Source organism: Symphalangus syndactylus, chromosome 5, assembly GCF_028878055.3.
Source record: "Symphalangus syndactylus isolate Jambi chromosome 5, NHGRI_mSymSyn1-v2.1_pri, whole genome shotgun sequence".
In the NCBI taxonomy this organism is placed as follows: domain Eukaryota; kingdom Metazoa; phylum Chordata; class Mammalia; order Primates; family Hylobatidae; genus Symphalangus; species Symphalangus syndactylus.
Window position 1 is genome coordinate 15946658 of NC_072427.2, and position 12902 is coordinate 15959559.

Here is a 12902-nt window from a genome sequence, read left to right on the forward strand (position 1 = left end):
AATGCCTACAGGAAATGAGATCCAGGCCTCATTAATTCCTTTTTGAGAAAAGTCTCAAAATAGCCAACACGATTACAATCCAAAATCCCAGGGGGTCCTTTTAGAGACATTGACAAGATAATTCTAAAATTTATGGATGCACAAATGACCTAGAATAGTCAGAGCAATTTTTTTTTTTTTTTTTTTGAGACAGGGTCTCTGTTGCCCAGGCTGGAGTGCAGTGTCACAATCACAGCTCACTGCAACCTCCACCTCCCAAATACAGGCACGCACTACCACGCCCAGCTAATTTTTGTATTTTTTTTTTTTTTAGAGACGGATTTCACCATGTTACCTAGACTGGTCTAGAATTCCTGGGCTCAAGCGATCTGCCTGCCTCAGCCTCCCAAAGTGCTGGGATTACAGGCATGAGCCACGGCACCTGGCCAGAGCAATTTTCAAAAAGAGATAAGTTACAGGACTTAAATTACCAGGTTTTAAGCCTTATTATAAAGCTATAATATACAGACAGTGTGCTATTGTCAAAAAGAGAGATATACAAATCGCTGAAACAGAAAAGAGAGTCTAAAAATAAACCAACACTTATGTGGCCAACTGATTGCAACAAAATTGCCACAGCAATTCAATGGGCAAAGAAAAGTCTTTTCAACAAATGATGCTGATAACTTACAGCAGGGAATAAAAGCAGCTGAAGATCCTTATGGGGGAAATTAAAGTAGCTGAGTATACAGACATTCACTGTGATAGCCAGATTCAAACCCCGGCTCTACCACTTACCAGCTCTGCAACCATGACTCTCTAAGCCTCAGTTTACTCATCCACAAAATGAGGAAAATTCCAGATATACACACCATAGGCTCATTTTGAGGACTATGTGAGATAACAACATTAGAAAGGGATTGCAGTGCCTAGCAAAAGGAAAGTCCTCAATATTTAGCCCAAACCTAGTATTTCCATCTTCTCTCTCTCCTCCATTCTGAGACCTCGCTAATCTATGACATATCTATTGTCTTATCACTGGTTTATTTTCACATGAAAATAATGAGTCTTCACAGATATTCAAGTCCAGTCAACACTCCAGGGTGATATGCTGAGTTAGTCCTGTGGTTCCTCAACACAAGTTGCTCTTCACAGCCAAACTTCCGGAATAAGTTTCCAACCCTATCTCCATTCCCCACCCCCGTCCACTCCTCAACGTCTCACAATTAGCCTTTCACCCAGCACCCTGAGAATGCAGCATCTCTCACCGAGTTTACTGATGACCTCCTCCGATGACCTCCACATGACTAGACCAAAGGACACGTCTTTTGTGTCAGACCAAGTCAGCAGCACTAGGCTCAGCTGGTCGGCATTCCCTCCTCTTCACGAGTACTCCTGGCTTTCTCCTGCCCCTCTGGTTGCTCTTCAAGCCTTCTTTGCCAGCTCCTCCACCTCCCTTTCAAATGGTGTAGTTTCTTAGTTCCTTGGGCTTCTCCTAGGCCCTCTTCATGGTTCACCTTCTTTTTTTTTTTTTTTTTTTTTTGAGACGGAGTTTCGCTCTTGTTGCCCAGGCTGGAGTGCAATGGCACAATCTCGGCTCACTGCAACCTCCGCCTCCCAGGTTCAAGCAATTCTCCTGCCTCAGCCTCCTGAGTAGCTGGGATTACAGGCACCTGCCACCATGCCCGGCTAATTTTTTGTATTTTTAGTAGAGACAGGGTTTCTCCATGTTGGTCAGGCTGGTCTCAAAATCCTGACCTCAGGTGATCCGCCCGCCTTGGCCTCCCAAAGTGCTGGGATTACAGGCGTGAGCCACTGCGCCTGGCCTCACAGTTCACCTTCTGACAAGGGTAACAAACTCAAATGCCTACAGCTGCCAAGCAGGGACTCTTAAGTGAAGCAGTCTGGGATCACTGCAAAGAATACCTTAGAGATCGAGACCACGCTGAAACCCCGTCTCTACTAAAAATACAAAAAATTAGCCGGGTGCGGTGGCGGGCACCTGTAGTCCCAGCTACTCGGAGAGGCTGAGGTAGGAGAATGGCGTGAACCCGGGAGGCGGAGCTTGCAGTGAGCTGAGATTGCGCCACTGCACTCCAGCCTGGGCAACAGAGCGAGACTCCGTCTCAAGGAAAAAAAAAAAAGAATACCTTAGAGGGTGGTAGGGACTGCAGCAAATTGAAGACCACATCCATGGCCTCTCTAATGGGGCAGCCACCATTCAGCTCTAGGCAACTGGTGCCATCCAGAAATGTCGGGTGAGTGTCGTTGGGTTATCTCATTTTTCAAAAGAAACCAAAGTCCAGATTTTACTGTAAAATCCCAATATTCATTGTTAGCCCTAATTAAAATCAACCAACCAACCAACTAACCACATTTTGCGCCAAAACCAAAAACATGTTAGAGGGCAAAATACAGAACTTAAGCCACTGGCCGGGCGCGGTGGCTCATGCTTGTAATCCCAGCACTTTGGGAGGCCGAGGCGGGCGGATCACGAGGTCAGGAGATCGAGACCACGGTGAAACACCATCTCTACTAAAAATACAAAAAATTAGCCGGGCGTGGTGGCGGGCGCCTGTAGTCCCAGCTACTCGGAGAGGCTGAGGTAGGAGAATGGCGTGAACCAGGGAGGCGGAGCTTGCAGTGAGCCGAGATCGCGCCACTGCACTCCACCCTGGGCGACAGAGCAAGACTCCGTCTCAAAAAAAAAAAAAAAAAAAGCCACCAGTTTACAGTATCTGTTCCATCAATTCTTCCTAGGCAGCCAAATCTACTTCTGTGGCTACATAACAAAAATTCCCCCATTTTTCTCAGTAGCTCAGCCTTCCTTCTCAAGCTGCAAAACCATCTAAACAGCTGCCTGCTGGACCATCTCTACTTATGTGCCTCACAGGCACCTCAAACTCAGCATTTCCGCACAAATCTGCTCCTGCCGGTGTCCACTTAATGAAGAACACCCTGAAATGGTTCCAGCCCTCCCTCTTTCTCACCTTCCTCACCCATTCACGAAATCTGGTCCTTTCCACCTCCTAAGTATCAATCTGCTCACCGCTCTGCCTCCCGACTGCCACCATCTTAATAAATGCCACTACCACATCTCCTACTAAAATCCTCCTCCTCCTCTCTTCTACCCACCATGCTGGAGCTAGAGGAATCTTTTAAAAAAGCAAATCTCCCATGGTTCAACCCCTTCAGTGACTTCCCATTGTCCTTAAGATCAAGTTCCAAATCCTGTCTCTACAACCTGATCCCTGTGAATGCCTCCAGCCTCATCTCACATCCCCTCCTCATCCTCTTCTACTGAATCTCTGTTCTCTGTACCTGCAACATATTCCCTCCCTCAACACACAAACCCTCGAATGCCTCCCCTACTCCCACTGAGCCTTTAGGCCACTGGAAGAGGTGAGAATTCCCTACCATACATGTCCAGAGCTCCACCTACTTCTGTTTTGGTGATATTCACCAAAATGTGTCCTTACTTATTAAATGAATGTCTTCCTCATTAAATCCTAAAATCCATTAGGACACTGTGTTTTGCTTGCTCATTACTATATACCCAGTGTCCATCCTAACCCCTGGCACACACTAAGGACTCACTCAGTAAGTAAATTTGTGGGACAAATTAGTAAGATCTTTAAAGGACAGCCCCATGTTTTCACTCTTCTCCCTCACAAACACACACCCCATTAACAACAAAGTAGGCACTCAAATACTGACAAATAAATACATTAATAAATGAACAACAGAACAGCCTCTTCCCAGGCATACCTGCAACCACTTTCTTCCCTTTTTTTTTTTTTTCTTTTTTTGAGGCAGAGTCTCGCTCTATCGCCCAGGCTGGAGTGCAATGGCGCGATCTCGGCTCACTGCAAGCTCCGCCTCCCGGGTTCACGCCATTCTCCTGCGGCAGCCTCCCCAGCAGCTGGGACTACAGGCGCCCGCCACCATGCCCGGCTAATTTTTTTGTATTTTTAGTAGAGACGGGGTTTCACTGTGTTAGCCAGGATGGTCTCCATCTCCTGACCTCGTGATCCGCCCACCTCGGCCTCTCAAAGTGCTGGGATTACAGGCGTGAGCCACTGCGCCCGGCCTTTTCTTTTTTTGAGATGAAGTCTTGCTCTGTTGCCCAGGCTGGAGTGCAGTGGTGCGATCCCGGCTCACTGCAACCTCCACCTCCTGGGTTCGAGCAATTCTCCTGCCTCAGCCTCCCGAGTAGCTGGAACTACAGGCACGCGCCACCATGCCAGGCTAATTTTTGTACTTTTAGTAAAAACGGGGTTTCGCCATGTTGGCCAGGATGGTCTCGATCTCTTGACCTTGTGATCAGCCCGCCTCAGCCTCCCAAAGTGCTGGGATTACAGGTGTGAACCACCACACCCGACCCCACTTTCTTCCCTCTCTTTACCATTCCAGGTACCACCACTCAACTCCTCCTCCTAGTGCTCCCTTCTCAAAATTTTCCCACTGCTTCCTGATAATGCTGGACTTCTAAAGCTAGAAAAATCCTCCACAGTCTAGTCTATCCTACCCACTAGGTGAATAGGATTTAACGCCAACTCTGAAGGATTGCTTTGATTATGTAGAGAAGAACTTGAATCCCAACACAGGCTCAGAGGGGAAAGAGCATCTAGATCAATCAGTAATGTCTGCCCTATCGATTAGCATGTCTGTCATGGGCTAGTAATGGAAAGTCAGTATATCTTCCATTCAGTTACCAATTATGAACTAGGTGGATACTCCTCCAACTGGGATCTTTGGATCCTTAGAGACACATTCTTCATAGACATGCTGGGAATCTAAGAGTTCTCTATGAGAAGTGTTCTAATTTTGTAATTTCTTTATGAAAATAACCCTTAAGATTTTTAAATAAGCAAACATTAGTAGCCAAATTCAGTGTTATCATTTACAGATGTGTTTATGAACACGGTGGAGCCAAGCAGTGTTACTTTACTTGTAACTGGCCAAGAAGAAAACACGGGCAGAATTAATATGTAAATGATTCCCTGTACCAGGTGAAGGGCACAATGACACCATAATTTTGTAGTAATTAGAATAAAGTGGTGACTGAATTATCATATGGGCCACAGTTGATTAGGCTTGCTAAATTCAAGAGACCCTGAGCTATATAGCAGGGTCTCTAAAGTAAGTAAACACTTTTTTTTTTTTACTTGAAAGTAAGTAAACAGTGAGGATCTGTGAAAAATTTTTGCCTTTAAGAGAGAGTCTGTACATTACTCATGACCTCACCTGTCAGGGATATTTTAAAGGAGATTCATGAATTGGGTGAAAGATTGGATCCACCATAGGTATACAGACATATACAGTGCATGTATTTGTACATAAACAATGTACAGTATGTATCTAAACAACACAGGCCCCAACACTAATCCTCAGCTTTCACCCACCCATTCTTTTCAATGTGCTCTGAGCTTATCGAGTTCATCTCTGAATCTAACCAAGGTCACAGATGTAAATGCCAGTGGATGCCAGGCAGGTAATAAATGAGTGAAGCTGATAGGGTATAAGAAAACATTTTCTTGAAATCTTCAGCTTCTTTCTCTCTATATATATATATTTTTCTCAATGTGAACAGAAATGTAAGTACAGGAAATATTTCACTTTTTCCTTAACTTCACTGAAAGAAAACACCATCATGAGTATAAATGGCAACTGTCACCTAGCCTCCCCTTGGGGGACTGTGACAGAGAGTGGCGTGGACGGTGGCAAACTAGAGTTCTCGCCCCATTTGAAAGGGAGCTCAGCTCCCTTTCATCATCACCCAGCTCCAGCAGGTCGGTAGCTGTCATGTAGGAATTCAGGATTAGTGGTACCAAGTCTCTCAATTTTTAATATCTATAAATAATAATAAATAAATAACACGGAAATTTGGATTTTGTGTGGGAGTCTTCCAATTTAAAAATTCTGGCAACAGATTCAATAATTTTTCCCAAACACTGCGCTGGCCAAAAAATAATGTGTCTGCAACTCAGCTGATTTGCAACTCTGCTCTCAGCTCTCCTTCAAGCTGTCTCCCCCACCTCAGTCCCCCAGAATCTGCAGATCCTCCCCCATCCTCCCGATGGTCCTCCAAGGTCAGCATTCAGGATCCTCAAGGCCAGCCCCACTCCTGCTGACCCCCCTTCTCTGCAACCCTGCGCGACACTCCGGTTGGCTCAACATCCTCCACTGCCTCACTCAGCGGTTACCTAACCTCTCCAGGTGTCTGTCCCGGCTCGCGCCTTACTCATTTATTTCTCCAGGTCCTTCCCCAGTCACCAGCGACGCTTGTCAGTTCTCACTAAAAATTCGGGGCCGAACAAAGTAAACTGGACCCGATAAAACACCTCCAAGGAGTAAAAGGGGCAGAGCCTCACACTCGACACGGAATACCGTCGTGGTTCCCACACCCCGAGCCACCCCAGGGCCGGGCCCTGGAAGGACTTGTGCACAGAGCTCCCCCCACGAGCGCGTGGGACCCTGGGGTGCCCGCGGCCTTCCACGCCGGCAGAACAGCAGGGCTCGATGGTGGGGGATGTTCGGAGCGACCAGAAGCCGCGCCGCGCCACCCGGCCGGCCTCTGAGCTGTTTGCGATTTCCTCTCGGGGATCCTCGTCCTCTTCCCCCTCAGGCCGCCCTCGCACCGCCGCCCGCCTCCACGGCTTCACCCCTGCCCATCTTCCCGCACACGGGGCCCGGCGACCCTCCCACCTCAGCCCGGGATCGCGAACGGCTAGCGGGTGTCGGCAGGCGGGGAAGCGCCGAGGCCGCGGCCGCTCCGGTCCCCCTCCCAGCCGCCGGTTCCCGGGCGCGGCCCCCGCCCGGCCCCGCCATCGCCTCGGCCCCGCAACCTCTCACCCGCCGCGCGGGTCCCGCCCGCGGCCGTGGCCGCCCCCGCCCGCGCCGGCCCGGGCCCTCACCCGCGACAGGGTGAGGTCGGTCATGAGCTGCTCGAAGGCCCGCGTCTCCTCGGCCTGTCTCTGCGTGTGCAGCGCGATCTTCTCACTGAACTTCCGCGGGTTGGCGCTGCCCGAGCCCGGCGAGGCGGCCATGGCGCGGGCCCTGCGCGGGCAGAAGCGGGAGACGGCAGCCGCGGGGCCTGCGCCTCGGCCCGCCCGTCCGTCCGCAGGCCTCCGGGGCCGCCGCCCGAAGCCCGTCGTCCGGCGCGACCCGGCAGAGGAGCCGCCGCGGCCCCGGAGCCAGCGAGCGGCCGGGAGCGCGCCGAGGTCCGCCCCCGTGCGCCCGGCCCCGCCCCGCCCTCGGCGGGGCCCGCCCGGCCTCCCGTCTGCCCCGGCCCGGCGCTCGCGGGCTGAGGGCTGCTCCCCGCTTCCCGGCCTGGCTTGGGACCCGCCGCCGGCGGCCACCCAGAGGGACCCCCGTCAGCCCAACAAAGCGGCCCCGGCGTATGGGGGACCCTGGGGTGCCACTCCACAGAGACTCTCCAACCCACGGATGGCCTCTGCGTCTACGCGACGTGGAGAACACAGCCTGTGCCCGCATCCCCCCTCCCCCAGCCAAATTACGAAGATTTTCTTCTCCAGGTGGAACCTGGGCGACCGGACCTCGAGCAAGTCACCTCGGGCCCCCGCAGGGGATGCGCCCATATTGCCTGGGGCCTAACGTCTGCCCGCCAGCCCTGCCGCTCCAGGCCCCCGGCCTCCCGCGGCTGGTTTCCTGACCTCTCACACCCACCCCTCCCCGCTCCAGTCAACCAAAGCTGTATCTGGGCTTTAAAAACTGCCTTCTATTCTGCACAAACTGCAAACACCATCCAGCCCTGCTGCAGCCTTGGCTCCACAGCCCCGGCCCCCTTTCCAGGTTCTTTCCAAGTCTCCCTATGGCCTCTCCACTCCTGTGGCAGCTTCAGCAGGTGCCAGCCCTACCTTGCAAAACCAGCGCTCAGCCTCAGCGAGTTTCCCCTTCTTTTGGGGGAGTGGATGGATGTCTTTCTCTGTCGCCCGGTCTGGAGTGCAGTGGCGCGATCTCGGTTCACCGCGGCCTTGACCTCCCGGGCTCGAAAGATCCTCCCACCTCAGCCTCCCGAATAGCTGGGACCACAGGCAGGCGTCACCACGCCCGGCTAGTTTTTAAATGTTTTTGTAGCGATGGGGGGGGTCTCGCTATTTTGCCCAGGCTGGTCTCGAGCTCCTGGGCTCAAGCGATCTGCCCACCTCGGCCTCCCAAAGTGCTGGGATAACAGGCGTGGGCCATGGTGCCCGGAGAGTTTCCTCTTTGGAGTCCAGAAGCTACTCTCAGCATAAATGTTGATGTGCACAAAGATGTCCCGGAGAGCCCTGAGCGTATGTCAGTGTTTTGTAAAGTGGGAAATATTAGAGGCCTACAGAAGAGTACGGAAAATAATATTAATACCACCCACGCCCCCCACTATCAAGATTAAACAGACATCAATACATTTTGCTGCATGTACTTGGGATTTATTAAAGACATACAAAATTAGACATAACGACGGCCCCACGCTCATTTCTTCTTCCGCCCCACAGATAGTCACCGTGCTTAAGTTGGTACATATCATTCCAGTTTGTGTTTTTATACTTTTATTACATATGATGTAGGGATTCAGCAATGCTATATGGAATACCAAATTTTGTTTTTAAACTTTACAAAAATGACATCATACTGAATAATCATTTTGCATCTTTTTTCATTCACCATTATGTTTTCGAGATATATTTGTGTCAATTCATTTAAATGATCATATTCCATTATGTTTTTCACCTGTCTCTCAGACAGCATATCGCTGGACTTTTTAGAAAACGTATTCTGAAAATATATCTCTGTTAGCTAGAATTTAGCTATTTTTATTAATTATAATTGGATTTATTTTTTCTGTTGTATTTTGTGTTACTTACCATGCTTTTTTTTGTTGGTTTGTTTTTGAGACAGAGTCTTGCTCTGTTACCTAGGCTGGAGTGCAGTGGCCCGATCTCAGCTCACTGCAAACTCTGCCTCTTGGGTTCAAGGGATTCTTGTGCCTCAGCCTCCCGGGTAACAGGGATTACACGCTCATGCCACCATGCCCGGCTAATTTTTTTTTAGACAGAGTTGCGCTCTGTCGCCCAGGCTGGAGTGCAGTGGTGCAATCTCGGCTCACTGCAATCTCTGCCTCCTGGGTTCAAGCGATTCTCCTGCCTCAGCCTCCTGAGTAGCTGGGATTACAGGCACACACCACCACGCAGGCTAATTTTTTGTATTTTTTGTAGAGATGGGGTTTCACCATGTTGGTCAGGCTGGTCTCAAACTGCTGATCACAGGTGATCCACCTGTCTCGGCCTCCCAAAATGCTGGGATTACAGGCTTGAGCCACTGCGCCCAGCTTTTTTCTTTACATTTTATTTCTGCTTTTCTGTTACAATGTTTGGGTCAAGTTTCAGAGAACAGAACCATTCTAGATGGTTTAAGTACAAAAGAATATATTACAGGGTATAAAATGACTTCCAGACTTGTTTAGAGGGCTGAAGCAACCGACTCCAGGTTGAACTTTGAGGAATGACTTTGAGAGCTATGCTGCAAAACTGAGCCACCAAAGGAGACACTGCCTCTTTTGAAATCAGGAAGCTATTTACTAAATTGGAAAGCCGTCTCTACACTTACCAGCTCTTGAACCATACAGGTATCATCACGATGAGAAGCCACTGAAGAAATATCAAGCATCGGCCAGGTGTGGTGCCTCACGCCTGTAATCCCAGCATTTTGGGAGGCCAAGGTGGGCAGATCGCCTGAGGTCAGGAGTTTGAGACCACCCTGACCAACATGGTGAAACCCTGTCTCTATTAAAAATACAAAAATTAGCCAGGTGTGGTGGCGTGTGCCTGTAGTCCCAGCTACTCAGGAGGCTGGGCAGGAGAATTGCTTAAACCCGGGAGGGGGAGGTTGCAGTCAGCCGAGATCACACCACTGCACTCCAGCCTGGGCCACAGAGGGAAACTCCGTCTCAAAAAAAAAAAAAAAAAAAAAAGCCAGGCTCAGTGGCTCACGCCTGTAATCCCAGCACTTTGGGAGGCCGAGGTATGGGTGGATCACCTGAGGTCAGGAGTTTGAGACCAGCCTGACCTACAAGGTGAAACCCCATCTCTACTAAAAATATAAAAATTAGCCGGACATGGTGGCAGGCACCTATCGTCCCAGCTACTCGGGAGGCTGAGACAGGAGAATTGCTTGAACCCGGGAGGCAGAGGTTGCTGTGAGCCAAGATCACCCCACTGCACTCCAGCCTGAGCGATGAAGCAAGACTCCGTCTCAAAAAAAAAAAAAAAACTAAAAAAAAACACCTCCACCACAGCACTCCCCAGCATAAATAGCACACACAGACTTCACTTCACCTCCACCTTATACATCTCATGAGAGGAAATGATTGGAAAAACCAAAATTGTGTTCAAAATCCCTGCCACAAGGTCATCTAGGCAATGTAAGTTCGGCCTTTCAGCTTGTGCAATGTAGGGAGGACTGTAGAAAGATACTGAGATGAAAGGCCGGGCGCGGTGGCTTGCGCCTGTAATCCCAGCACTTTGGGAGGCCGAGGCAGGCAGATCATGAGGTCAGGAGATCGAGGCCATCCCGGCTAACGTGGTGAAACCCCGTCTCTACTAAAAATACAAAAAAAATTAGGCGGGAGGGTGGTGGCGGGCACCTGTAGTCCCAGCTGCTCAGTAGGCTGAGGCAGGAGAATGGCGTGAACTCGAGAGGCGGAGCTTGCAGTGAGCCGAGATCGCGCCACTGCACTCCAGCCTGGGTGACAGAGGGAGACTCCGTCTCACAAAAAAAAAAAAAAAAAAGAAAGAAACATATTGAGATGAGATGAGTATTAAGCTAAATCTACCATTATCTGTCCACCAATTCACCAGCATAGGCACCTGTCATAGCTGTACTCTGGTTCCATGTTTCTGCAATCTGATTTGGAGTATATTCATTTTACTTCTGTTCTTATTTGATTAACTTAATCACATACTTTTTTTTTTTTTTTTTTTTTAGAGACAGGGTCTCACTATGTTGCCCAGGCTGGACCTGACCTCGTGGGCTCAAGCCATCCTCCTGCCTCAGTTTCCTGAGAAGCTGGGATAATTTTCTAATAAAAAAATGTGAATTATTTAAAAAGGGAAATTTATAGGCTTACAATTGTAAAAAGATTTCTCAAGTCCTTTTTTTTTTTTTTTTTTTTTGAGACAGGGTCTCTTGCTCTGTTACCCAGGCTGGAGTGCAGTGAGTGGAAAGATCAGGGCTCACTGCAGCCTCAGGCACTCTCACCTCAGCGCCCCCTCAGTAGCTGGGACTACAGGTGCATGGCACCATCCCTGGCTATTTTTTTAATTTTGGTAGAGACAAGGTCTTCCTGTGTTGCTCAGGCTAGTCTTGAATTCCTGGGCTCAAGTGATCCCCCCGCCTCAGCCTCCCAAAGTGCTGGGATTACAGGCATGAGCCACCATATGTGGCCCCCAAGTCCTACTTTAAATGAAGTTAATCCTGCTGTTTTGTGATATTTTAAAATTTTAGATAGTCACTGTTCATTTTCTACCACAGAAAATGATGATTTGGCCATTTTATGCCCCCCAAAAATATAATTTTCCCCGACCTCATTCTTTCAATGTAGTTATGTGATCATTCTTGGTAAATCAATATTAAGTGGTTTTTAAATTATTATTGTTATTATTTTGAGACAGGGTCTCACTCTGTCACCCAGGCTGTAGTACAGTGGCATGATCTTGGCTCACTGCAGCTTCAACCTTCTGGGCTCAAGCAATCCTCCCACCTCAGCCTCCTAAGTAGCTGGGACTACAGGAACGCACCATCACACCTGCTAAGTTCATTCATTTTTTGTAGTGATGAAGTCTTACTATGTTGCCCAGGCTGGTCTTGAACCCCTGGGCTCAAGGGATCCTCCCACCTCGGCCTCAGAGTGCTGGGATTACAGGTATGAGCCACTGTGCTTGGCAATATTAAGTGTTCACATAGTGTAGCATAGTTCTATTTTGGTACAAATTTCTTTTTGGAGTTAAAAATTGCCTCTGTTGGCCGGGCGCGGTGGCTCACGCTTGTAATCCCAGCACTTTGGGAGGCCGAGGTGGGTGGATCACGAGGTCAGGAGATCGAGACCACGGTGAAACCCTGTCTCTACTAAAAAATACAAAAAATTAGCCGGGCGTGGTGGCGGGCGCCTGTAGTCCCAGCTACTTGGAGAGGCTGAGGCAGGAGAATGGCGTGAACCCGGGAGGTGGAGCTTGCAGTGAGCCCAGATCGCGCCACTGCACTCCAGCCTGGGCGACAGAGCGAGACTCCGTCTCAAAAAAAAAAAAAAAAAAATTGCCTCTGTTGTTGATTTGCTTAGATTTCTCTCAAGCCATTATACATCCTTTCCCAAACTCCGACAGAGCTATGAAACATATGACTGAATCTATGAATGACTGGTTTTGGGGGAAGCTTCTTTTCTGGAGCACTGTGCCTTCTGGCTGCATCCTGGGCTGTTCCCCCGCCTGCAGCACCGCTGTGGTGCAGTCCCCCTCATCATCATCCCAAGCTTCCCTCTGCCTCCTGTGTTCTCACCTCCGCTTCCCGAATCCCAGGTTGTCGTCTTGACATGTGTACACCTTCATTTTGGTGGAGTATATTCTCCAATAGTTTCCTGGAGAGAAAAAGGGTACGTGAAAGATAAAATCTCTGAGACTGTGTGTGAAGATGGTTTTATTTTACCCTCCTGTTTGATTATTAGCTTGGCTAAGAGTAGGGCTTCTCTGGAAATGCTTTTCATTTAGATCTTTGAATGCATTGGGTCACTGTTTTCTCACTTTCAGTGCTGCTACTGAGAAGGCCACTCACATTCGGTTTCCTTTTCCTTTGTAGGTGACCTTTTTTTTGTTTGTTTTTGTTTTCTTTTGTTGTTGCTTATTGTTTTTGTTTTTGAGATGGAGTCTTGC

General features: G+C 49.2%; 1 protein-coding gene across 5 annotated transcripts in view; it reads right to left on the bottom strand.

Annotated features, from left to right (window-relative positions):
- CRTC3 (CREB regulated transcription coactivator 3) overlaps nucleotides 1-7943 on the bottom strand; it is a 119342-nt gene extending 111399 nt beyond the window's left edge. The window contains exon 1 of one of the 5 annotated variants that reach the window (XM_055277194.2): nucleotides 7860-7943. Coding sequence is in view for 4 of the 5 variants with exons in the window: in XM_055277193.2 (XP_055133168.1) it covers nucleotides 6897-7028 (132 nt within the window). In the remaining variant the exon portion in view is untranslated. Of the gene's footprint in view, nucleotides 1-6896; nucleotides 7184-7859 lie in introns of those variants that run through there. The other 4 variants (XM_055277193.2, XM_063638566.1, XM_055277189.2 and 1 more) reach the window with 4 other exon arrangements.
- Between the last annotated feature and the right edge of the window lie 4959 nt (nucleotides 7944-12902).